At 36.1% G+C, this 24,760-nt stretch overlaps 1 protein-coding gene across 3 annotated transcripts in view; it reads right to left on the bottom strand.

Moving 5' to 3' along the window:
• LOC150091123 (long-chain-fatty-acid--CoA ligase 4-like) overlaps positions 1-24,760 on the bottom strand; it is a 387,488-nt gene that overhangs the window by 136,033 nt on the left and 226,695 nt on the right. For all 3 annotated transcript variants that reach the window (XM_090374375.1, XM_090374358.1, XM_090374366.1), the window contains one exon: positions 7,093-7,164. In XM_090374375.1, coding sequence (XP_090230501.1) covers positions 7,093-7,164 — 72 coding nt within the window. The remainder of the gene's footprint in view (positions 1-7,092; positions 7,165-24,760) is intronic.

Below are 24,760 nucleotides of genomic sequence, written 5' to 3'. Positions count from 1 at the left end.
AGCTGAACATGCCTGGGAAACTGGGCATGGCATTACAGCTAAAGAAGCCATGATCGTGTATAGAGTGAATGGCTTTTGAAACTGGAAATGGCTAGATATGTAGACATGTATAGTATCTTATGTAAGGCAGCCTCCCAAACACTAGTTCAACTCTGCCGTGTTACACTGTGAGGTCACAAAAACTCTGCAGAAAGACCAGAAATATGTGTAATGTTATGTTTGTACCGTATATGTGTTTATGTTGTTTAGTTGTTTCTGGTCGCTTTGATATCAGGAAGCAACAAGCACCAGGGTGGTACATCCTGATACCCATCTACACCACAGGAGGCGGGCCACAACTGAGCGTGAACTGCAGCAAACCTCGAGTGTCACGTACTGAATATCAAAATCATTCAAAATATGAGCAAATAAAATTAAATTTAACAGTAAATTAATAAAAATCAGAAAAATTAAAAAAAAAGTTAAAATGGAAAAAAATAAAATAATAAAATAATAATAATAATAAAAAATAAAAAAATCATCACACACCAGTGTAAGGTGGTGCCAGCAGATGACCCTGGCTCAGGACCAGATTGAGGTTAGGAGGAAATAGAAGTCAAGAAGACAGTGATGTCACTCGGCATCATACACGTTTGTTAACCAACTGTCCAAGTCAAAGATGGTGGTGAAGATGGCACTTAAGCTAAAAAAAAAATGGTGGTAGTGACGATGGCGGTGTTATTACGAGATGGATATGATAGAAATGCTGGTCTGGACTGGAGGTAGAGCTGGAATAGAAGTAGTTCCTGAAATTGGGGCACTACTGATGATTTGTCCATGTCTGGCAAAGGGCTTTACCGGAAATGGCTAGAGGGCCAAAAAGCCATGCACTCTATCCACGATCACGGCTTCCTTTAGCTGTAATGCCATGCCTGGCCATAACCTGCAACCATTACTGCTGATGAAGGCGACCACTGCTGCCGAAAGATCCTGTTAAGTGAGTGATTTTAAAACCTTTAATTTTATATTTTATTCTTGTTATATACCATTTTATTTCATTTTAATTTTATTTTAATATACAGTTTATACAGCCAGTATGTGTATTTTTCTTTAATAAAGGCATTTTATCGATTTGAGTCAGTGTTTTAGTAGCATCACAGATGAATCAAGCTATTAATAATACGAATAGAAAATCAGATTCAGAAGCAAGTGCCCCTTAGTGCAATGGCCATTCAAGGAAAAGCAAGAAGTATTTATGAAGATATCAACGATAAGTACGGCGAACCCAAAGCAAGGTTCATGGAAAGCAGGGGGGGTTAATAGGATCAAGAATAGCACTGGTTTCCAAAACATTAAAGTATGCAGAACTAATGACATTAGGTATAGGAGATCTGTGGATCTACTAAGCAAGTACAGGTCAATGATGAAAAAATATTTCTCGAGTTAGGGTTAAATTTGAAAGTGTCTGCAATCCTGCACAGACAGTAGAAGGGAGTATATGATGGGAGCCTTGTCAATCAATTTGGCCCCGGGGAGATTGTGCAGGGTTCATGGTGTAGAATTTTTCTCAGCATGGTCTGTTCTTGTTAACAGAAGAAACTGCTTCTACAGGGATGGGATACACTTAAATAGAAAGGGTGCAAGAATATTTGCTGATGCTATTGTGACACTCTTAGATGGGTCGGAAAACTGCTAGCTTAGGGAGATTCACAGACTAATTGATTACTAGTAGCCTCAAGCAGAGGTGGAAGTGAGTCTTTCACTGCTTCTATTGTAATGAGAAGGAGCCTAGATAGAAAGTTGCTGGGGATTTCAAGAGCTGCTGGGAGTCATCATGGAACAAGTAAATACATGGGCTGTGTTGGGGTAACTAAGAGTAAAAACATTTGAATGTATAATTGCATGTACACCAATGCTAGAAGTATAGTAAATAAATTTGACGACTTTGAAGTGTTGGTTAAGACATCCAAGGCGGATACTGTTGGGATATCAGAGACGTGGTGTTAAACAGATATTAGCAATGCAGAATTGGAATTTGGAGAGTATAATGTGCACAGAAAGGATGGGAAGGGAGGAGGAGTTATGCTGTTAGTTAAGAAACACATAAAATGTAAGGAACTGCTTCCAGCTGACATAGATAGAAAGTGCAACGTTAAGTCAGTTTGGTGTGACATAAGCCCTGGAAAAGCAAAAATGAGGGTAGGGGTTTGTTGTAGGCTTAATGACTGATGAGTACAGTGGACAATTATTAAGAGAAATAGAGTGGGCCAGTAAATCAGAGTGTCTTATAATGGCAGATTTTAATTTCCCAGATATTGACTGAAATTTGTGGATTGGTCACTCGCACACTAGCAAGGCTATTTTGTGGATTTATTGTATGATTGTTTACTACAGCAATATGTTCGAGGGGTAAGCAGAGGGAGTAACACTCTTGATCTGATTATCAGTAGTGATTATTCATGCATTAAGAATTTACAGATAAAGGAACCACTAGGTAGCAGTGATCGCAGTGCATTGATGTGGGATTTAGTTAAAGATGCAACTACTATCAGGGGTAAAGGTTTTTGTTTTGTAAAGGCAACTACAGTGGCCCTCAGAGTGTAGGTTCTATACAGTGGGATCAACTGATGATGTTACCAACAGCAAATTCTAAATGGGAAGCATTCAAGGAAGTAATTTTGGAAGCTACTACTGTTTTTGTCCTAACTAAGCACTACTGCTCTAGGTTTAGGCCCAAATGGATGTCAGATGAACTAATAAGACTCACAGCAGAGAAGCAAAATGCATGCAATGCACATAAATTGTCAGGTGACACAGAGATGCCTATGGTAGATACAAGTCACAAAGGAGGTTAGGCAAGAGAAGGGAGATTATGAAAAATCTTTGGCAAAGGATGCAAAGAAAAATAGCAAAGACTTCTTTACTTATACAAACTAAAAAGGGGATGAATCAGATTGGTCCACTTGATATCAATGGTTTGACTGTAGATGATCATTCTCAGAGAGCTGCCGAACTAAATGAGTATTGTGCATCTACATTCACACATGAGGAGTTATTCAAGGATCAAAGGCCAGATGTTTATCAAACTATCAGGGAGTTAAATGATTTTGTAATAACTGAGAGCAAAGTGGACCAGAAATTGTTGAAGTTAACCATAAGAAATGCTCCCGGGGTAGATGGGATCTATCCAATTATATTAAAAGAAGTGACAAAGGAAGTAAGCAAACCCTTAGCCATAATTATGAGAACATCCTTCGACTCAGGGGAAGTCGCCACAGACTGGATATATGCAAATTATCTTATTTTTTTTTTTTTTTTTTGTTAGTTGTTGGTGCATTGGCTTCTGTGGCCATATTGCCCCTCCCAAGGTTTTTGCATTTTGTACTCTGATCCAAGCCCGAGGTAGGATTCGAACCCACGACCTATGGGTTGACAGGCAGGCAACTTTACCCACCCGGCTAGCCCGGTTGGCTGCAAATGCATCTCCAATTCACACAGGGAGATACAAGGGTGACATGAGTAATTACAGACCTGTCAGTTTGAGTTCTGTTCCAGGGAAAATAATGCAGTCACTGGTTAAAGAAGCATTCCCGGACCATCTAGACAAAACAGCAGTAATAATTCAGACACAGCATGGGTTTGTCAAGGGGAAGTCTTGTCCAACCAATTTGATTGGATAATATGATGTGGTTACAAAGGAACTGGATGCAAAAAATAATTTTGATATCATATACTTGGATTTCAGGAAAGCTTTTGATACTGTTGCACATGGAAGACTACTGTACAAATTGGAGCAGTATGGCATTAAGGGCAAGTTGCTACAATGGATAAAAGGATAGTTTGAGTGGGAGAAGGCAGAGAATGGTAATCAATGGGTACTATGCTACGTGGATTAATGTTATTAGTGGTGTCCCTCCGGGTTCGGTGTTGGGCCCATCGTTGTTTTGTATATTTATCAATGATATTGATGAAGATATATCAAGCTTAATGTCAAAGGTTGGCAGAGTTGTTAATGACAGTAATCACAGTATGCTGCTGCAACAGGATTTAGAAATGTTGGGGAGATCAGCTGAGAAGTGGCAACCGAAGTTTAACATTGACAAACGTAAAGTACTGCATATGGGTAGCAGTAACCCCAGAGAAATATACCAACTATGTGGTGTTACACTCAGGGTAGTGGGAGAATGAAAGAGACCTGGGGGTAATTGTGCAGTCAGATATGAAATTTTCTGAGCAGTGCAGACAGGCTGCCAGAGTAGGTCACAGGGTCTTGTCAATGATATACAGGAATTTTGTGAGCAGGGATAAAGAGGTGATTATCCCCTTGTATAAGGCAAAGGTCAGGCCACACCTGGAAGCCTCATTTTAGGAAGGATGTAGATTTGCTAGAATGAGTAGAGAGAAGTGCAAGTCTGGTGAAGGGAACAAAGGGGTGCTCTCATGAAGAAAGGCTTAAGTTCTGCAAATTGCATCTTCTAGAGACTAGGCGCCTGTGAGGTAATCTGATTGAGGTGTACAAGGCCTTGAATGGATTGAGCAGGCTCAATGCTGATGGGATTCTTCCTCTTGTTCATATTACAAACCTGAGGGGGGGTATAGATTCAAACTGAGGAAAGACAGTTGTAGAATAGATGTGTGCAAGTTTGCCTTTAGTCAAGAGGTAGTTTGCTTAAATAAATCCAAAGCAGTACTAGACAAACATTTGGAATGAAATGGGAAGGGTTTTTTTTTTTTTTTTTTTGGCTGATGTTATATAAGCTTGCTTTCTTGCATCATGTGCTTCTACTAATGCTAATGTCACCAGTGCTGATTCTGCAGCTGCACAGAAACTGATGTGTTGGAAAAAACCCCTTCTAAATCTTCACAGCACTCATCTTCAACAGTGACGTGCTTATCAGCTGGAGAGTTAATTCTGGCAACGATGCCCGAAATTTAAAACTTGCTGATGTTATGCCTCTCTTCTCTCTCTTTTGTAATTTTATAATTTTGAAATTTTGTTCCTTTTGTAATTTTTCCTGTGCATGAGATTAAAAATTTGAATAATTAATTTTATTTTCATGTTCGTCAACCATTTCTTTTTTGCTTCAATCTAATTTTCTTCAATCAAATTTGCAAGTGCTGCATAAGCACTCACAAATTTGATTGAAGCTATTTGGAGAAATTCTGACTTAAGTAGAGTTCCGCAGAACGCAACCCTTACATAAGTCGGGGAATGGCTGTATTATACATTAAATGCAGAAATTTTATACTCGGGTCACCAATTTCTCAAATGCTCCTCATAATTTATACTGAACAGTATTGCCCAGTCGGTCTTCTTTTCCTGCTATGCAATTCTGCTTATTTAATTTAGGACAGATCATTTATTTTTTTGGCCATCACAGGCAACAGCAAAAAAATTTAGCATAATGACAATACTGTATATATGAAGAAACTCATGGAAACCAAACCTATAACAAAAGGTGACCATGTAACACTACTGTTTTTATTCGTGTTACACATACCTAATATGAATAAAATCAGCACTATCTACCTTGGTTATACCTTACCTAAAGCAACAAGATGATTATTTAGTTGAACTGTTCCATGTTTTTTTGGTTTTTTTTAGCACTATTACTGTACTGTAAATTAGTTTCTTGAATGGAAGCACATGCAAACTTGGTAGCACAAGTCAATCTATTTCTGTGAAATAAAAAAAAAATATATATATATATCTTTCAATATAAAAGTACAATACTCATTTTACACTTCCACGAATGAAGGTTAACTATTTTTATTCCTGTTTGTTTGTTGCACTGCCAATCCAGGTGGAAATTTTCCTTTGATATTAAAGAAAACTTAGGATTCTTTAATACCAAATGAAAATTAACAATTCAATAACATTTATTACATGTGAATCATTCATCCATTTTCATTTTCTGAATAAATAAAATGCATTTTATTTATTTGAGCAATTTGTTAATATAATATTCTTAATATTGATGAATCAACATTATTTCACTCCTTTGAAAAATTGTCCTCTGGCAGAAATACTCTTATAAATGAACTTGCTACTGCTCAAATGGTTACACTGGCTAAAGCAAGAAGATTAGAAATAATCTTCCACTGTGTGTACATAATATTTGGAAAATTTTGACAATGTTTCTTTTCAATTGTAATTGTGTAACAAGAATTGGAACATCAACCTAAAAATAATTGATTTTAGACCTGTAGATTTGATCATGTCAACATTTAAATTTGCATTTTCGTTTTATTTCTGCTCATTTAACCTAAGAGGGTGGCCAAGACTATTTACTTCTTAAGTCTGAGTTTTCAGTTATTTACTAACTGGTCTGGATCGTATATAGGGACAGCCACCTGGCACTTTACCAGATAGCAGTCAATGACTGAAATATGAATCATTTTTAATTCACAAGCACTGATGTCCCTTTCTGGGATCATATGTTCATACTATGAGAGGCGAGCATTGCTTTATTTGCTCTCTCTCTCTCTCTCTCTCTCTCTCTCTCTCATGTTATTTCAATCAATTTGATTTATCATGGTACATAGGAGCAGAAATGCACCTCATCAAATTTAGCCCATAAAAAAAAAATAAAATAAATAAACAATTTGGCGTATTTGTAATGTGGTTCAGTGTTTCCTTTTCACATAAACCTTAGCACATCAGTGTTAATATTATCGCATACTAAAGTATAGGGAAAATTTATTTTGCTTAACATGTTCCATTTCTCAAAGCATCTTAAGCAAAATAAATGCTCTGATACTCATCTGCAGAAGGAGAGCAAACATTGATTAACCCCATACTAAAACTACCTTTATCTGGATGCCTTTTCCTTTAAATTTAAAGTGTTACATGTAAGAATTATTTCCTTTGATGCACCACTACCTTAGAGAACAATAAAATTTTAAGTTCTAAACCAGAATTATTTTAGTTTTGTTAACAGTATGAAGAATTTGATCAGTATCCTTGTGAACAGTATTTTTTTAACAGTATTCATTTCAGCTCAGCATAAATTAAATTTTCTTTATTTAGTAAAAAAAAAACCCTTTGTAATGCATTACAAAAATTGTAAACTTCATTCTACATAACTAATTATAAAATTAATTATTACTTACCGGAACAAAAGCCATTACTGTAGGTTTTAATAGCGTTGCATCTCCTTGACAGCCCCGTTTAATGGCTGTAGACTGAAATAAATTTGTAATGCATAAATAAAGGATAATGTGGTTCAACACATAGTGTAAAGCAAATATTCATTGCACACTTCAAATTAGACAACAAATAGAAGTAAAGGGCTACAGTGATGCCTAGAATGGTAAAGGGTGTCAAGTGACAAAAAAAAAAAATAAATAAATATATATATATATATAGTCATAAATTAGAATAAGGTTTAAAATAATAAAATAATGCCAGCAGTACGGCAAGACAAGAGCGAAAAAACAAAGTTAAACCTAAATTCAAATCTAACAGGGAGGGAAGAGAAAGGTAACAAGAATAAAAATATTGCAGCGGAACCTCTAAGTAGTGTGGCTTTGCACTGGAGTGCTTATGTCTGTTCTATTTTTGATTTTCGCTGCATCAGGACCACCACTGTTCAATTCCCCGCATTGGCGGTTCAATTTGGGGATGGGTGTGGCGGACTGATCTTGTGATCATTTCTCCTTTGCAGCAATTTGTTTAGCGTTCGAAATGCAGCGATTCCTTGACCATTATTGGCCTTGTGGTCCTCTGAGGACCACAAGGCCAATAATGGTCAAGGAATCGCTGCATTTCGAACGCTAAACAAATTGCTGCAAAGGAGAATGATCACAAGATCAGTCCGCCACACCCATCCCCAAATTGAACCGCCAATGCGGGGAATTGAACAGTTGGTGGTCCTGATGCAGCGAAAATCAAAATTAGAACAGACATAAGCACTCCAGTGCAAAGCCACACTACTTAGAGGTTCCGCTGCAATATTTTTATTCTTGTTACCTTTCTCTTCCCTCCCTGTTAGATTTGAATTTAGGCTTAACTTTGTTTTTTCAGCTCTTGTCTTGCCGTACTGCTGGCATTATTTTATTATTTTAAACCATATTCTAATTTATGACTATACAGTAAACTCCTGCTATTCGCGGGGGTTAAATTCCTGAGAAATGTCGCGAATACCGAAAATGTGAATACTGAGTTATGGCTCCCATAGTAATAAAGGGGTTCCATTCCAAAGTATGAAATACACCTAATTCTGTTTTTGCACGAACTTTTTTTACACGAATTTGATTTAACACGAATTCAAAATAAATATTTCATTCTCTTTTTACGCGAGTCATTTTGATTTAACACGATTTCTATGAATTTTTTTTTTGCCTAAATTCTAAGAAATTTTTTTTTATTTGTGGCATATTAGTATCATTTCTATATTACGCACCAATAGATTGGATAACAGCTAGTGTATGCGTTTTGAAACGCGTGCTTTTGCTTACCAATGTGTAAGTCTAGGTATCTATGAATCATCAACGTTTTTATTGAATTTGGTGCACATCTACGGTATTCGTGCATTGTATCTTCGGCAGACATGTAGTAGTAAGCTCTATTTCAAAGTGAAAGAATCTTTAGTGAAATTTGTGCACATATAAATTTATTAATTTTGCCGACAGTCAATAAATTGTAAGTTTACAAAATTTTCATACCTTTTTTTATTAATTATAACTGAGATATTTTTCGGTAGCCCTTATATAATGTCGAATAATTCGCCTATTACCAAAATGAAAAGGAAAGCGATTTCTTTGGAACTTAAAATTCAAATTTTAGATCGTCTTGCAACTGGACAAGGGGCTACGTCTGTAGGAAAGCATTTTGGTGTACATGAAGCTACCATAAGAACTATTAAGAAAAATGAAGCTGCAATTAGGAAGTCGGTATGTTCTGGAACAAAAGTAAGTGTTAATTCATCATCATATACAAGAGATATTGTCAAGGAAAAAATGGAAAAGGCCCTGGTAATATGGATAGAAGATCAGTCACAAAAAAGAGTACCAGTAGATGGAAATGCCATCAAGCAAACAGCACTAAGAATTTACAGACAGATTAAAGAAAAGGAGCCAAGCACTTCATCTCAGTTAAACAGAAAGTATGAATTTTCTGCGAGTACAGGTTGGATGACAGGGTTTCTTAAAAGGAATGCTCTTCATAATATAAAAATTAAAGGTGAAACTGCATCTGCAGATGAATCGGCTGCTAAAGTATTCCCGCAGGAACTTGCAAAAATTATTGAAGATGAAGGATACACTCCTGATCAAGTGTGGAATGCAGATGAAACTGGTTTCTTCTGGAAACGAATGCCGAACAGAACGTATGTAGCCAAATCGCAGAAAACTGCTGGTGGTTTTAAGGTAGCTAAGGATCGTGTGACCTTATTATTTTCCTCCAACGCTTCAGGAGATCGTATGTTGAAACCACTGCTGGTAAATCGAGCCCTAAACCCACGTTCAATGAAAGGTGTAGATATCAATAAACTGTTCACTGGATGGCAAACAAGAAGGCCTGGGTGACCACTACTATTTTTACAGAATGGTTCAACAAATGTTTCGTCCCAGAAGTCAGACGTTATATGAATTTGAAAGGTCTCGAATTTAAAGTTCTTCTGATTCTTGACAATGCACCCGGCCATCCTTGTCTTGGAACACCCAAACGTACAAATTTTATTTCTGCCACCTAATACGGTATTCGTATTAGGTGGCAGAAATACAACCGCTAGACCAAGGTATAACTGCGACAATTAAAACATACTACGTAAAACGAACATTCCAACACGTTTTGGACAAACTGAATGATGAAACACTAACAGTCATTGATGTGTGGAAGAAATTCTCAATTATGGATTGTATCAATCAAGTTGGATTAGCGTTAACTAAATTAAAAACAGCAACTTTAAATGCGTGTTGAAAAGCGGTTTGGCCACAATGTGTAAAAAGCAAAGATCCCATCAACTCTAATACGACCGAATTTCCCAACATCATTACAATGGCACACAAAATTGGTGGAGAAGGATTCGATGATCTATCGGTTGAAGATATTGATGAATTGTTAACCGACAGCCCTAAACGAAGATGAAATATTAGAGGTTGTCCTTGGGACTCCTTATCCCACAGAACGTAGTGATAATGAAGAAAATGATCCTGTTCTAAATGCAGATTTAATAAAAGAAGGTCTGGAACTGGCCAGAAAATTAGGTAATCATTTTGTCAAACATGACCCTAATGAGGAACGCGCTGGGAAGTTTCAACGTGAACTGAAGTTGTTGACAGCCTCTTACAGAGAATTATATAACGGCCTAACCAAAACACGAACACAACGATTAATAACTGAATTCGTTCGTAAAACCGGTGAAACATCAGCACCAGAGGAGACTCGTGCTGATTTTGCTGAAGAGATCACAGAAAGAATTTCATTAACAGAGGAAGAAGACGATGTCCACAACATTTCTAGTGATGGCAGTGATATTCCAGTCGTACGCAAACGTATGCGCCGTTTATTATCAGAAAGTGAAAATTAATAAAATCTTGTTATGTGTAAAACAGATTTTTTTTGTTCATGAAGAATTTTTTTTTCATTTCATATGCATACAAATTTATTTTAGTACATTTTAATTACATATTATTACATGTGTATTTTGTTGAAATAAAATAATAAGCTTAAAACGAATATTTTATGTGTTTTTTTTTAATTATTTTTACTGATTTTTTTAGATTCGGAACCAATCTTCTTTTCTTCCATAAATACAATGTCTTTTTTTACACGAATTTTTTTTTACACGTATTTTTCAGGAACGTATCTATTGTGTAAAAACAGAATTAGGTGTACATAAGAAAAACTAGTCTAACATTTTGTCTATGTATGTATTATATGTACCTTCATAAATATGACTATGTATATATGACAGTACATAGTGAAATGCAAGCATATGGCATCAAAATGAAAATAAGAAATAATTTAATATTAAATGTAATATTTATTAGAAATTTCACACAAATCTTTCAAACCAGCGTCTTTGCTAGCTAAAAAAAAAACTTATCCCGCCAGTGCTATCACCAGTTTCGCTAAAGTGTTGATAAAGGAGTTTTGCCTTTTCACGAATGATGAGTGAACTTAACAGAATTTTATTTTGAGTTCGGTCTTCTATCCACAGATTTAAAGCTTTTTCCATTTTTTCTAATTTAACATCACAAGTTACAGAGCAAATTTTTGAAGCAATTAGCACGTTTTCACGGACACTACGGCGGATTTTTTCTTCCGATTTTTTGATTGATCCTATCGTTGACTCATTGATTTTATAATGTTCTGCCACTGAGGAGCACTTTAGAAATTTTATCTAAATAAATTTTATCACCATTAGAAATTTTATCTAATAACTCAATTTTATTCGCTAATGTCATCACTTTCTTTGATATTTTCACATTTCTCTTGTTATTTGTAGCCATATTTTTTTTTTTTTTGGCAGTTGTTGGCACACAGGCTTCTGTGGCCATGATGCACCTCCCAAGTTTTTTGCAATACTTTGATCCAAGCCCGAGGCGGGAATCGAACCCGCGACCTTTGGGTTGCCAGGCAGGCACTTTACCCACCCGGGCTAGCCCGGTCGGCCCATATTTTTGTAGGGGTTAGAAAGAACTTGTCCACAATAAAGTCTCTTTCTTCTGTTAACACACTCGAAAAAGTCTGTTTTACACTGCAAAACGGTAGATCTATCATTTTTGTAAGCATATCAATTTATAAATTGATAAATTTATTCAATTTATAAGCATATAAATTAAAAGCAAACGACAAAACCTTCCATGACAAGCGCATAACACATACTGAACAAGGATTAGCGAGAAACATCCACGCTCGCGACTTTGTCACCCCTCTCCCCCCACCCACTGAGCACTGTTTTGACCGGGAAAGAATTTTAGCCACGCCCATGTTTTTTTATGGCGGAAAATATTCACGGCGCTTTAAAATTCACATTTTTTTAGGTTTCATTTTATTATATTAAATCGGCGATCGCGAATAGCGAGGGTTTACTGTATTTCAAGCATCATGTAGAGGAATATGCTTTTTGCTGCCTCTGATGTGTGCTGTACCCTCCTTTTTAATTTTATTAAAAAATACTTCTTTTCCAACATTATTTAAATACAAAGGGTACTAGGAAAGTTTTGCAATACAGCTTTGTTTATTTAATTTTTTCAAAGTAATTTCCTCTACATTCAATACACCTCTCCATCCTCCGAAACCAATCTTTAAACCAGTTCTGCCAAGTTTCACTAGGGAGTAAAGCACACTCGTTGTCCCAAGCCCGTAGAAGGTCCTCATCACTGGAAAACCGCCTCCCTTTTAGCTTCATTTTCACATGCGGGAACAGTGCAAAGTCGCAGGGAGCAAGGTCCGGACTGCAGGGAGGGTGCTCGAGAAGTTTCAGTCCTGTCGTGGTCAAATATTCGGTGCAGGCTTTGGCACGGTGAGCTGGAGCATTTCGTGACGGAGGTACCAGGTGTCCATTCTTGACTTTGGCCACAGGTTCTTCATAGATCCAATGACTTTAGGCAGGCATTGTTCAGTATACCACTTAGCTGTGACTGTCTTCTGCGTGTCCAAAACGACACGTTCCACAATTCCACTCGATTTGAAAAATACAGCTATCATTTTCTTCTTTACAGATCGGGATTTTCTGACAATTACGGGTGTGTCGTCATCAAAGACCCAAACTTTGTTTTGAGCCTTGGTCGGCAGATCGTAATAGTACAGCCAAGTCTCGTCACCTGTCACGATGTTGTTCACATACCGAGATTGTCCCTTATCAAACTTTTTTAACATCTCCCAGCACCAAGTCACACGTCGTGTCATCTGCTCTTCAGTCAGTTGATGCGGCACCCAGAGAGAACAAAGTTTCTTCACGTGCAAATGATCTTGCAGAATCGAACGAATTGCTGGTGCATTTAGGCCCAAAGTATCCTCTATCTGTTGGTAGGTCACTCGCCTGTTTTCGTCAAGCATTTTCCTCACAGCAGTAACGTTTTCCTCCGTAACTGACGTTCGTGGCCTTCCCGGCCTCTCCGAATCCTCCAGAGTGAAATTTCCCCTTTGGAATTCTCTATACAACCTGAATATCGTTGTACGATGTGGACAATCATCATCTAGTGCAAGAATCATTTCTTCTAAGCACTGGTCTATGGTTAAACCACGCACGAAATTATACCGCAAAACTGTCCTTATCTCATTTCGTGACCACGATGCCATCGCAAGCACTTTACACTCTCACTACTAATGAATAACTGAGCCCATCGACTTGGCGCGGCGGCTACTATGCACGTATGAACATGTCTCAACGTGCAGCAACAAGCAGCTTCCTGTGATTCATTGTTGCGTCATATTGCAAAACTTTCCTAGTACCCTTTGTATATATATAATTATATATTAGTAAATTAATAAGAGGAGTATACACCTCAATATAGTGCGTAGAACACTTCCGTATGATACCCTCCAAGAATTAAAAAAGGAAAAAACGAAAAAACTGACAACTTACCGGTACATTAGAGTAAAATATAAATAATTAAATAATCAATTTAACACAATTCAAATCAAGCAAATCAATTTAAAACAATTAAAAATCAAATTAACGCAATTAAAAGAATCTAACGAAAATATTCAAAACGATTTTCCTTCCTGAAACTGACAACGTTTCCTGAAGCGTTCTTTCTTTTTTCTCCTTCTTCCTTTCTATTGCCTCTTAGGCTTGATAGCCACTTCTTGTGATCGTTTTTAATCTGAAAAAGCTTTTTGCTTTTTTCTCCCTGCCAAATGGATAGCCATTTTTTTTCTAACATTGGTATGTATGATTCGTTTTAAATCTGTAAGGCATCTGCTTTTTTTTTTTTTTTTTGGTATTTATTGGTGCATCAGCTTCTGTGGCCATAGTGCACCTCCCAAGGTTTTTTGCAGTACTTTGATCCAAGCCCGAGGCAGGATTCGAACCCCGCAACCTTTGAATTGCCAGGCAGGCGCTTTACCCACCCGGCTAGCCCGGTTGGCAAGGTATCTGCATGTCTGATTTTATGTGACTGGCATTCTTGGCTGCAAGATCCGCTTGTTTGTTTTCTCTGATTCCTGAGTGCCCAGGTATCCAACAGAAAATTAATTTTTGCCTGTTTGCAAGAAGCTGCACTAACTTGGTTTGAATATATAGGACAGATGGAATCACCTCTGCATGCCTACTGAGAGTAGCCATATTTCTGGCATTTAAAACAGTGAAGAGGATTCGGGATGTACGGCCAAATTTAGCAGTTTAAATAGCCAGCTTTTACAGTAGATGGCAAATCAGGAGTACTGAATGTTAAAATGATGGATCGAGATTTACATCTTTTTTAATCATTATGCACTTCGCACTGACTACCTTCTGATTACTAAGTTCTTGGACTATATTCCTCCTCAGACATTGCAAGTAGGTCCCACTCTGTGATGACGCCTTTCGATGAATTTAAGGTATTGTGGGGAGTAACAGATACTGGCAGCTGACTAAATGTAGTTGTCTTTAATAGTCAATGTTTGAAGTGGCTGCTTCAACAATGTCTCCAGATTGAAGCCTCTTCATTTTTGGTGATCCTGCAATTGATTCCAAGTATTTTTGGATCATAAAAGGTGATAACTTTCCTATAGGCTGAGCAGACAGAGTGAATCACCAGAAAATTAGGTAGGGTAGGACACTGTGCTTCTCTTCAAACTCTTTTGGGTTGATTCAACTCATTATCATTGGATGTTACTGGCCTTGAAGCTTGAAAGCTGTAGTGGTGGATAGTCATTTATATCCATGGTTGCTCCTTTTTACCCTGGTGGATAGCTTTTCCACAGGTTACCATCCCCGCCATGTTGAGGCAGGAGTGGTGCCACCTAGTGACCAAGCAGCTGGAGAAATCAGTTTGTTAGTGAACAATTAATATATATATATATATATATATATATATATATATATATATATAGTAATGGAATAATGTTAAAATGTAGAGGCCATCCTGTGTTTAAAAACACGAAGCAATCCATGAACTAACTGGACCCTAGGCAACAATGGTAAAACATAAATATTAAACTCAATAAAAATTATATATAAATAGCCGCCCATAGGAAAGATACTTTGCAAGGGACTTTGTCGAGGGCTAAACCCCTACAAAATACCTAACCCATGGCTGGCAGAGCTATCAGTTTCTGTTATCATCTACCTGTATAATGTGGACCTAAAGAAGTCCATAAGTACCCGAAAGATGGGTATAATATAATAAAAAATAAAATTAAAATAAAGAAATTAAGTAGCTTATTAATAGTAATTTTGCTGCATACAGGCTGGATGACATTTAGCCCGACCGATAGCTGAAACAAAAATAATAAATAAGTAATACTGAGAACCAAATATTCTGCTAAACACAGTAGGCTAAATTAGCTAACAAAAGGAGAACGGAGAGAAGGCCAGTTAAAGTAATAGTACCTCAATCGAATTGCTCTAATAGTTCATGAGGTATGAAAAAGAGAATAAGATAGTTAATAGTAAAAAGTGTTTATATGATTGTACATCGGATATTACCGGGAACATAACATCCCCACCGTATAAGAAAGGGATCCTGGTATAATAAGAAGAGCCAGTAAAAGATGGTAATCCGATTGGTTAATATTATCATATAATATCCCTGTTCAATGCTTTAGTAATTTGATTCTATATATATATATACACACACACACACACACATTTTTCTTTTTAATGGCGCTTTGACATAAGTATTATTGTGCATACAAATCTGGTAATCAAGTTAGCCCAACTAGGTTATCTTAATTCAGCATGGCCTATACATATTAATTTTAAGAAGTATATTACTATATGATAATGAATTTTTCACTACACTTTACTCATGAATTTTCATTACCTTCAAGCTAAAATTATATTAAAACTAATGGTTAAGTTTATGTCAATACTAATTTTAAATAACAATACATTTATATATATATTATAATATAGAACATTCCATCACGTGGCGGTTAATCCCCTACTCCTTCGGGGGCTCTGAGTGGATTGACAGCCCATCTGATGCAATGTCTCATACCTACCCATTTCTGTTGTTCCTATACCAGTTTTGCCTTTTTGCTATATTAATTTAACTTTCAAATTAACATTTTAAATTTAAAATATTTAATTTACTTATTTTTATTTTCATTCTCTACAGCAAACTGTGATAAAGCCCAACAGGTAAGTATCCGATATTGTGAAGGCTCTTACCTACTGTTAATGTCCTGTGGAAGTTGTAGATTAGAAAGAGGTTATTTCCTGCCTTCTAATTGTTATATAGGTAGCGAATACAGTATAAAGTAAGCGCAGACGCACTTACTTTATACTGTGTCGTGCTGGTGCATTAGCCTCAGGCCCCGACACCCTATGCTAATGTCTGCTGGGGGGGGGGGATTATTTGGTTGTTGGGTGGTTGGTTTTCTGTTAATTCCTTATGAAATATGCCAACAATGGGATTTAAGTTTGTCTTATCAAATTGTATTTATATGAGTATGTTTTTACAGTTATTCGTATATTTGTTTCTGCCTTACCTCGGACTGCGCCGGTAATGCTTTTCTAAGACATAACAGTGCATATTTGTCCTAAGGTATATGCTATATACATATATACAGCCTGCTACTGGGTGATATTTCCATACTTTTATCTTATTTTTATCTGGGGGGGGGGGGGATTTTTGCTGAGGGTTGTAGTGCGGTCAGACAACGAGCCTTGTCTGAGCACAAAAAACCGTATAAACGTATATACCCTAGGACAAATATGCGCTGTCATGCCTTAGAAAAGCATTACCAGCGCAGTCCGAGGTAAGGCAGAAACAAATATACGAATAACTGTAAAAAATATGTAAATACTCATATAAATACAATTTGATAAGACAAACTTAAATCCCATTGTTGGCATATTTCATAAGGAATTAACAGAAAACCAACCACCCAACAACCAAATAAACCCCCCCCCCCACACAGCAGACATTAGCATATGGTGTCGGGGCTTGAGGGTAATGCACCAACACGACACAGTATAAATTAAGTGCGACTGCGAAGTAAAAAACTTCGCTACCTATATAACAATTAGAAAGTGGGAAATAACCTCTTTCTAATCTATAACTTCCACAGGACATTAACAGTAGGTAAGAGCCTTCACAATATTGGATACTTACCCGTTGGGCTTTGCGTCCCCATCACAGTTTGCTGTAGAGAACGATAATAAAAATTTAAACTAAAATAAAAATAGTAAATGAAATATTTAAAATGTAAATTTGAAATTTAAATTTAAAATGTATATTTGAAAGTTAAATTAATATAGCAAAAAGGCAAATCTGGTATAGGGACAACAGAAATGGGTAGGTATGAGACATTACGTCAGATGGGCTGTCAATCCACTCAAAGCACCTGAAGAAGTAGGGGATTAACGGCCACGTGATGGAATGTTCTATATTATAATATATATAAATGTATTGTTATTCAAAATTACTATTGACATAAACATTAGTTTTAATATAATTTTAGCTGAAGGTAATGAAAATTCATCAGTAAAGTGTAATGAAAAATTCATTATCATATAAAAAAAAAGTAAAGTGCAGCCATTATAAACCCACTGCAGGATGGAAGCCTCCTCAACAATTCATGCTGAGGGAAATGGACCATAATCTGCCACACTGGTCCAGTGCGGATTGGCAGATCAACCGTATTCAGCAGTCAGGGGCTTGAACCCCGGTCTACTCAAAGAGCGTGTGCTACTGCACTCCCGCTCCTGCTCACTCGGCTACGGAGGCCGTCATTATCATATAGTAATATACTTCTTAAAATTAATATGTATAGGCCATGCTGAATTAAGATAACCTAGTTGGGCTAACTTGATTACCAGATTTGTATGCACAATAATACTTATATGTCAAAGCGCCATTAAAATGAAAAACACATACACTCACATATATATACAAAGGCACGTATAATGTCCAATTGGCATAATTACAATAGCATTAACGTTGCACAAAAGTATTCATTAAACTATAAGCTAAAATCTAACCAATTATGCATACTAATAATAATATATATATATATATATATATATATATATAAAAAGGTGATTTCCATTTCTGGGTTCTTACTCAAAATCTGTAAAGTACAGAACCACTTATAATAAACTGAGAATATGAAAGGCACTAGAAATTAAACAGAATAAAATCACAGGAAAAATTGCTTGGACACTAACGCTTGCCACTCGGGACTGCTCATGGAGTGGCCATATTGCTCCGGGATATGCAGTGGTCTTTTCCTGACCTTTCTGCTGTGGGGGGTGGGAATAATGGTTATTTTGTAGGGAATAGAATTCTTTATTTATTATACCTTTATTATTAATTTTAATTTCTGTAATTAATAAATCTCATTAAACTTTCAGACCCACCTCTCTTAACTTTGTATTTCCCCGTTTATTTTCCCCCTCCCACATTAACACCTGACTTGTATATTGCACAGAAGATTAGATTCTGGGGGAATAGAAGTTCGTATATATCTCCTCTGGACTGGCTGAGTATTCAGAATGACTCATACTACACTTGATAAACATATACAATATTATTTATTCACAGTATATACATTAAAAGAATATATCATACATCATCATTTTGGGATAATGTTAATTAATAGCATTATATGTGTGCTAAGATGTAAAGATAATCACAACTCATATCATGTCTCTTCATGTCTTTCTGCCTTTTCTCCTTCTGGTTTGGGTTACATCTCATAACATTCTCTTGTCTACTAACAATTTAAACTTCCCAACTGGGATTACAGCAGTGAGCATAACAACTATATGTGTATTTTCCTAGATTTATAAATCCCCGCTATAATCTTTCTTTAATTATCCCTTCCAAAATAATTACATGTGCTTAGAACATGTCTCAACTCTCTTTAGCCTCAACTTAAAACATACTAGTCTCAAATACATATATCTAAATCTTCCTTGCTTATTAACTTATCTTGGTGATGAAGTACATATACCTATATCTTATGAACTTTCTCCTTCCCTTTATGCTAAACAATATCAAATCAACTAATCTAAAACATTCCTTAGAGTCCTTTCCTTCAATTCAAGCTTAAAACTATTATCTGGTACTTACATAACAGCTTAGGGGATCACTCTTTACACAACCTTTTTCTCAGCTCAGGGGTGGCCATCATCATATAGGGCATCATCAGACTCCTACTGGAATTAGTCATCAGCTAAGGAACTGCTGCTCATCTACAGGAATTCTCCTTCGCTCAGGAACTCTTTTCTCCACAAATGGGTTGCTCTGTCCCGCTTTGGGCATCTGATCAGCTCGACGATACTGGGGTGCATAATAAAATTATCACGACTCTCCTTACTGCTTTATTGAGAAGCCAGACTGTATAACTCTCCCTTATCTTTTATACCGAGACGTTTCGATCCTTATCACTCAGCTCCAGCATATGTGTTTCCATCTTTCATTGGCATCTCCTTCCTATTTCTACGTTGCGGCCGACCTCTCCCAGAATTTGCCTAACGAATTGTCTTTGCGACAAACTGCTTCCAATTCCCACTACCACATTCCAGCAATTCACAAGAACTCCCACCTTCTTCAAAACTTCCTACAACTCCAGAAAACTCAAACTCTCTAACTGCCAAAACTCCCCAAACTGTCCAAAAAACTCTCCATCTGTCCGCTACTCTCCAGCAATTCTCCCGGCACTTATCGGGAATTCTTTCCAGCCGCACATCACTCAGGAACTCTCAAAAACTCCCAAACTGTCAAAAAACTGGAACTGTCACTCCCTTTTCCTCCTGTTGCTCTCTCCCACTTCCTCCGTTTTCTTGGCCCTTCCTTTCCTGGGGTCAGGTGAACTGATAAGACTAGTGGCATAGGAAAAAAAAAAAAAATGCACAGGATGATTATAAATTTTAGCTGACACAGGAACCGACAATAAGCAACCAACTCACTAACAGGGTTAGGTAAAGACATGTTATAAAAAGTTTTTGATTAAAGATGCAAATGAAATTAGCAAAGAATTTTTCAAGTTTAGACAGGAGGGCCATTGTTATTTAATAACAATGAAAGAATCTCAATTATCAGTTGATTCAACCACTGTTTTATCCTCAGATGTACTAACTGTTCACTGTGCGATTCTTTTCGCTTCAAAAGGTGGTACTTTTGCATATGTCTGCTCTGATATTCCCTGTCAGTGACTTAGTTTTTTGGAAACTCCTCTTTTTGATCTTCTTTTGCTTAAAATCTCTACCACATTATTTCAAATTCATTTGTTGCCTCTATCATTCTCCTAACTACACTAATCAATTGGAACTGACTTCCTCTCTTTGAAACTACTTTCTCCTAACAGTGAGAATATTTTCCTTGGTGATTTTAATGTTCACAACTGCAGCTGGCTTCTGTTTTCTAGTCTCAAGGACCCGGCTTGCTGAGATGCTGGGGCTTTTGCAATTGCTGTTTCTTGTATTCTGGCTATCTTGGAACTCCTCTGACTGTTTGGTCATCCCGGAGTATAAACAGAAAATTTATTTATTTACTAACAACCAGTGGTGGGATTCAGCCAGTTCGCACCGGTTCGGCAGAACCAATACCTAATTTTTTGTTGAGTTCGGCAAACCGGTTGTTAAAATGGCACTTGTGATCAGGGTTCTCTGTAAGGTGGGCACCTGGACAGCCACCCAATTTGTGGAAATCACATTCCACAATGAAAACAAGTAAGGAATTTACATTCCTTACTCGTTTTTAACTCGTTCATCTACGCAACAGCGTATTCAAAGTGCCCGCAGTAATATTCATTCCGTCCATAGATGAAAAAATGAGACTGAAATATGCTTGTAAGATTTATTTATTCATTTCATAAAACTCATTATACCTTTGAAATACTACATTTTTATTCCCTCGCATTTGTTACTTAAGTAAACAAACATAACGTGAAGAGAAAAAGTGCCGAACAACCAGATGACAAATGACAATGTGTCTGGGTGACACATTGTCATTTGTTTCCGCTTCGTGTTACGCCCTAAATTCACACAAGATATGAGTGCTTTGGTGTTCCCCGATCAATAAAAACAATAGAAATATAAATTTCATGGGTTATCTTATCTCCCATTTCGGAAGCCGTGGATAAATGTTCTTCCATGTTGGAATCCTTATTCCAGTGTGCACGTGGTAATCAAGATGTTTTTTTATCGCAACTTTCCCATGACAAGCAGGTTTGTCGTACACATTATTCTATCGTATTTAATCTGCATAGCTTATGCCATTTATTAATTCAGCAAGAAATCTTCATTTAGTATCGATAAAAAGAATGTTCTGACTGATGTTTATCAATGGTGTAGGCACAGTTTATAAAAGTTTGATATGACCACACGTGGACAGAACCAGTAAAAATATTCAAATATATAGGCACATATCCGCTCCTGCTCTATAATATATTAAAATAAAACATTTCGAAAATGTTTTATTATAAGAAACCAAAATCAGAATTTGTTGTATCAGAATTGGCCTTGAATGGTACAAAACAGTCACAAGACAACCACTCCAACTTGAAGAAATCAGCATGTCAATTATTGAAATAGAAAAACTCAAATTTGAAAATAATCTTCCTGAATGCTGGACAGTGCAACAATATAGCAATTTTAAAGAAAAATATGACAGACCAGTAATTTTTAACAAAAAGTTAGGTTGCGAGTATTGTGCAAAATATGACTTTATAAAAGAGAAAAGTGTTCGTGTGTCAAAAGATTGGAAATGTTTTCAGATTGAGCCATCAGGGAAAAATACGAGGTACAACCAGCTTCTCTAAGGGAAAAAAAATGAAAGAACATTTTTCATCAAAGCTCATAACATTTGTAAAGAGAACTTAAAACAATGTGAGCAGAATTCAATAACAAAAGTAATAGATACGATGAATGAAAAATATTTAAGTGCTACTTGTAGAGTATTTAATACGGTTTACAGCCTGGCAAAAAGATGTAAACCGTTTTCAGACATAGAAGATGAGATAGAAGTGCAAATTAAAAATGGATTAGATATGGGAATAGAATTACATTCTCGTAAAACTGCTGTGAAACAGTTGATTTCATTGCAAAGGAAATTAAAAAAAAAGAAATATTTAATAAAATTATTGAAAATAATCTGAAAATGTTTGATTATTGACGAAGCTTCAACGATATCCTGCAAACCAGTTATACTTTTCTTAAAAGTTGAGGATTCAGTTACATCACCAACAATTTTCGTTGAACTAGTTAAATTGGAAAAAACAAGATGCACAGACAATAAGTTCTTCAGTTATGGAAAGTTTGAGTTTGGGCTTGCTAAGAACTACCTAAAAAAAATTTAACAGGATTTTGCTCTGATGGTGCCAGCGTTATGCTTGGGAGAAAATCTGGAATGAGCACTGGCCTTGCTGCCGTAGCCTAGTGGTCAGGCGCGGGTGTATAAGTACACATGCCTTGAGTGACCGGGGTTCAAGCCCGTGACTACTAAATACGGTGCTGTTTCTTGTATTATGTCTATCTTGTGAATTCCTCTGACCATTTGGACGTCCCGGAGTATAAACAGAAAATTTTATTTATTTTACTTCACTAGGATTGCAAAAGAGTTTCCAAACATAATAATATGGCACTGTTTAAATCATCGCCTCCATCTTGTTTTAGATGATTCGATAAAGGAAATAAAGCAAGTAAATCATTTTAAAATATTTATTGATAAGATATATGCTATTTTTCATCAATCCAATAAAGAACCAAATCAAACTTTCCAAAATATCCGAACAACTTGGAATTGAAATTATAAAGATTGGTAGAGTTTTGGATGGGCTGCCTGTAGTTTAAGGACAACCCTAGCTATGTGGTGTGCTTATCCAGTGTTACATCACTATTTTTATTCAAATAAAAAGTACTTAGGTACGGCTGCCCGTCTTGAAAATATATATTTTATAACTGATTTGGCATTGATGATTGATATTTTAAACAAAATTTCTCTTCTTTCAAATGCACTGCAAGCAAGAAATATAGACATAATAAAGGCTAAAAAAGTCTACTATTAAAGCATTTCAAATGCTTGGAAAGGAAAAGGATCCATACGAAAAAAAAGTTGATGAATTAATTACTTCAGAAACCTTCAAAAATATAAAATTTGTAGAAAATCATTGATTTGTCAGGCTTCTTCAGGAAAGGCTTTTAGAAAACATCGTAACGAATTTGAAAAAAAAAAAAAGACTAATGGATTGTGAACATTTAAAAGCAAGTTGTACCAATTTCAAGATAGGAATAAATTACAATTTCTCAAATTTTTGGAGCCAGATTACTGGAATATTGAAGTATTAGTTCCATGGAAAGCAGCTGAAGAACAATTGCTTGTATTTAATTACAGTTTTTATTTACTAAATTGATATTAATGATTATTGAGATTTCGTGGAAAACGTTTTAAATTCCAAGAATTATGCAATTCCTGAAAGTGTTCAATGAGTTAAAAATATTGTCAGAACAACTGCTGTAAGTTCAGAAGAAGCGGAAAGTTGTTCTCTTCTCTGAACATATTAGGTTCATCTTTTCGAAGATGAACATATGTTCAGAGAAGAGAAGTTGCCTAACTGTTTCTAATATATCAAATACAATGACTATTAGCCTAATCGGCCTACCTCTAAAGGAATGGGATCCTACTCCTACAGTGAAAAGATGGTTAAGGATAAATCACTCAGCCGATGATGCTTGGATAAAAGCGATGAAAATTGCAAGTGAGGACACCAATCAAGAAGCAATATGGAAATATCTTAAATAACAGTTTTGTTTTTTGTCAGGTATTATTTAATATTTTTTCGTTAATATTTTAAACTCTTTCTTATAACATAATCTAGTTTTGTGGACCTCTTATCGTTATTTAAGTATTAGCTGCATGAAATAAACTACCTTTCGGTATATAGTTTTTTTATACTTAGAACGGTCACTAGGGTAGCAAATCGGTTAAATTATTTCAATCCCACCACTGCTAACAACCATTAGAAACTGCAAAACCAGCATTAGTAATAGGAATCATATGCCTCTACTAATGCTGGAGAGAAGATTCCTTCTCACACACAATAACTGAAAATGAATTGCTACAGTAGGTCTTGGCTAAAAAAAAATAGAGCTCCCAGACAATTAAGACTCATTCACACCAGAGACATGGCCAAAATTATCATTTAGAATACACAGTTGTGCTTGTCATCTAACTTTTTTGAATCCAAAGAAAACAACCTATGCAATATTCCTTCTGTGGATTGCACTAAACCAGTGGTGTCCACTGAACCACTGGTAAAACAGTAAAATTCAGATTAATAAAATTATTATTATTATTTTTTTTTTTTTTTGGTAATTACAGTAGAAGAGAGGTTTTCTAAGGGAGTGGAGGTTTAGAATTTCTTATGAGGGAAAATTTCATACAAGGGATATATAAATTTCATATAAGGGTATGAAATATTAACTACACAACTAAAAATGAAAAGATACACATACATAAGTTAAAGATCATTTTTAAGTACTATTTCAGAATTTATAAATATCTTACTCTGCCTATGGGAAACATTTTTAAACTGAGGATTTCTAATTGCTTAACATTCTGTTCATTAAACTCAGTTAGTGGTATGAGCTACTTTGGTGTTTCAGCACAACTTAAAAGGTCACAATTACAATATGACAGAGCAACAATCCACTAACAACCCATGCATAAATGA

This window comes from Mastigoproctus giganteus, chromosome 1 (genome assembly GCF_048544385.1).
Source record: "Mastigoproctus giganteus isolate SK-2022 chromosome 1, ASM4854438v1, whole genome shotgun sequence".
Taxonomy (NCBI): domain Eukaryota; kingdom Metazoa; phylum Arthropoda; class Arachnida; order Uropygi; family Thelyphonidae; genus Mastigoproctus; species Mastigoproctus giganteus.
The sequence above is the reverse complement of the archived record's forward strand: the minus strand, read 5'-3'. Positions and strand labels throughout refer to the sequence as shown.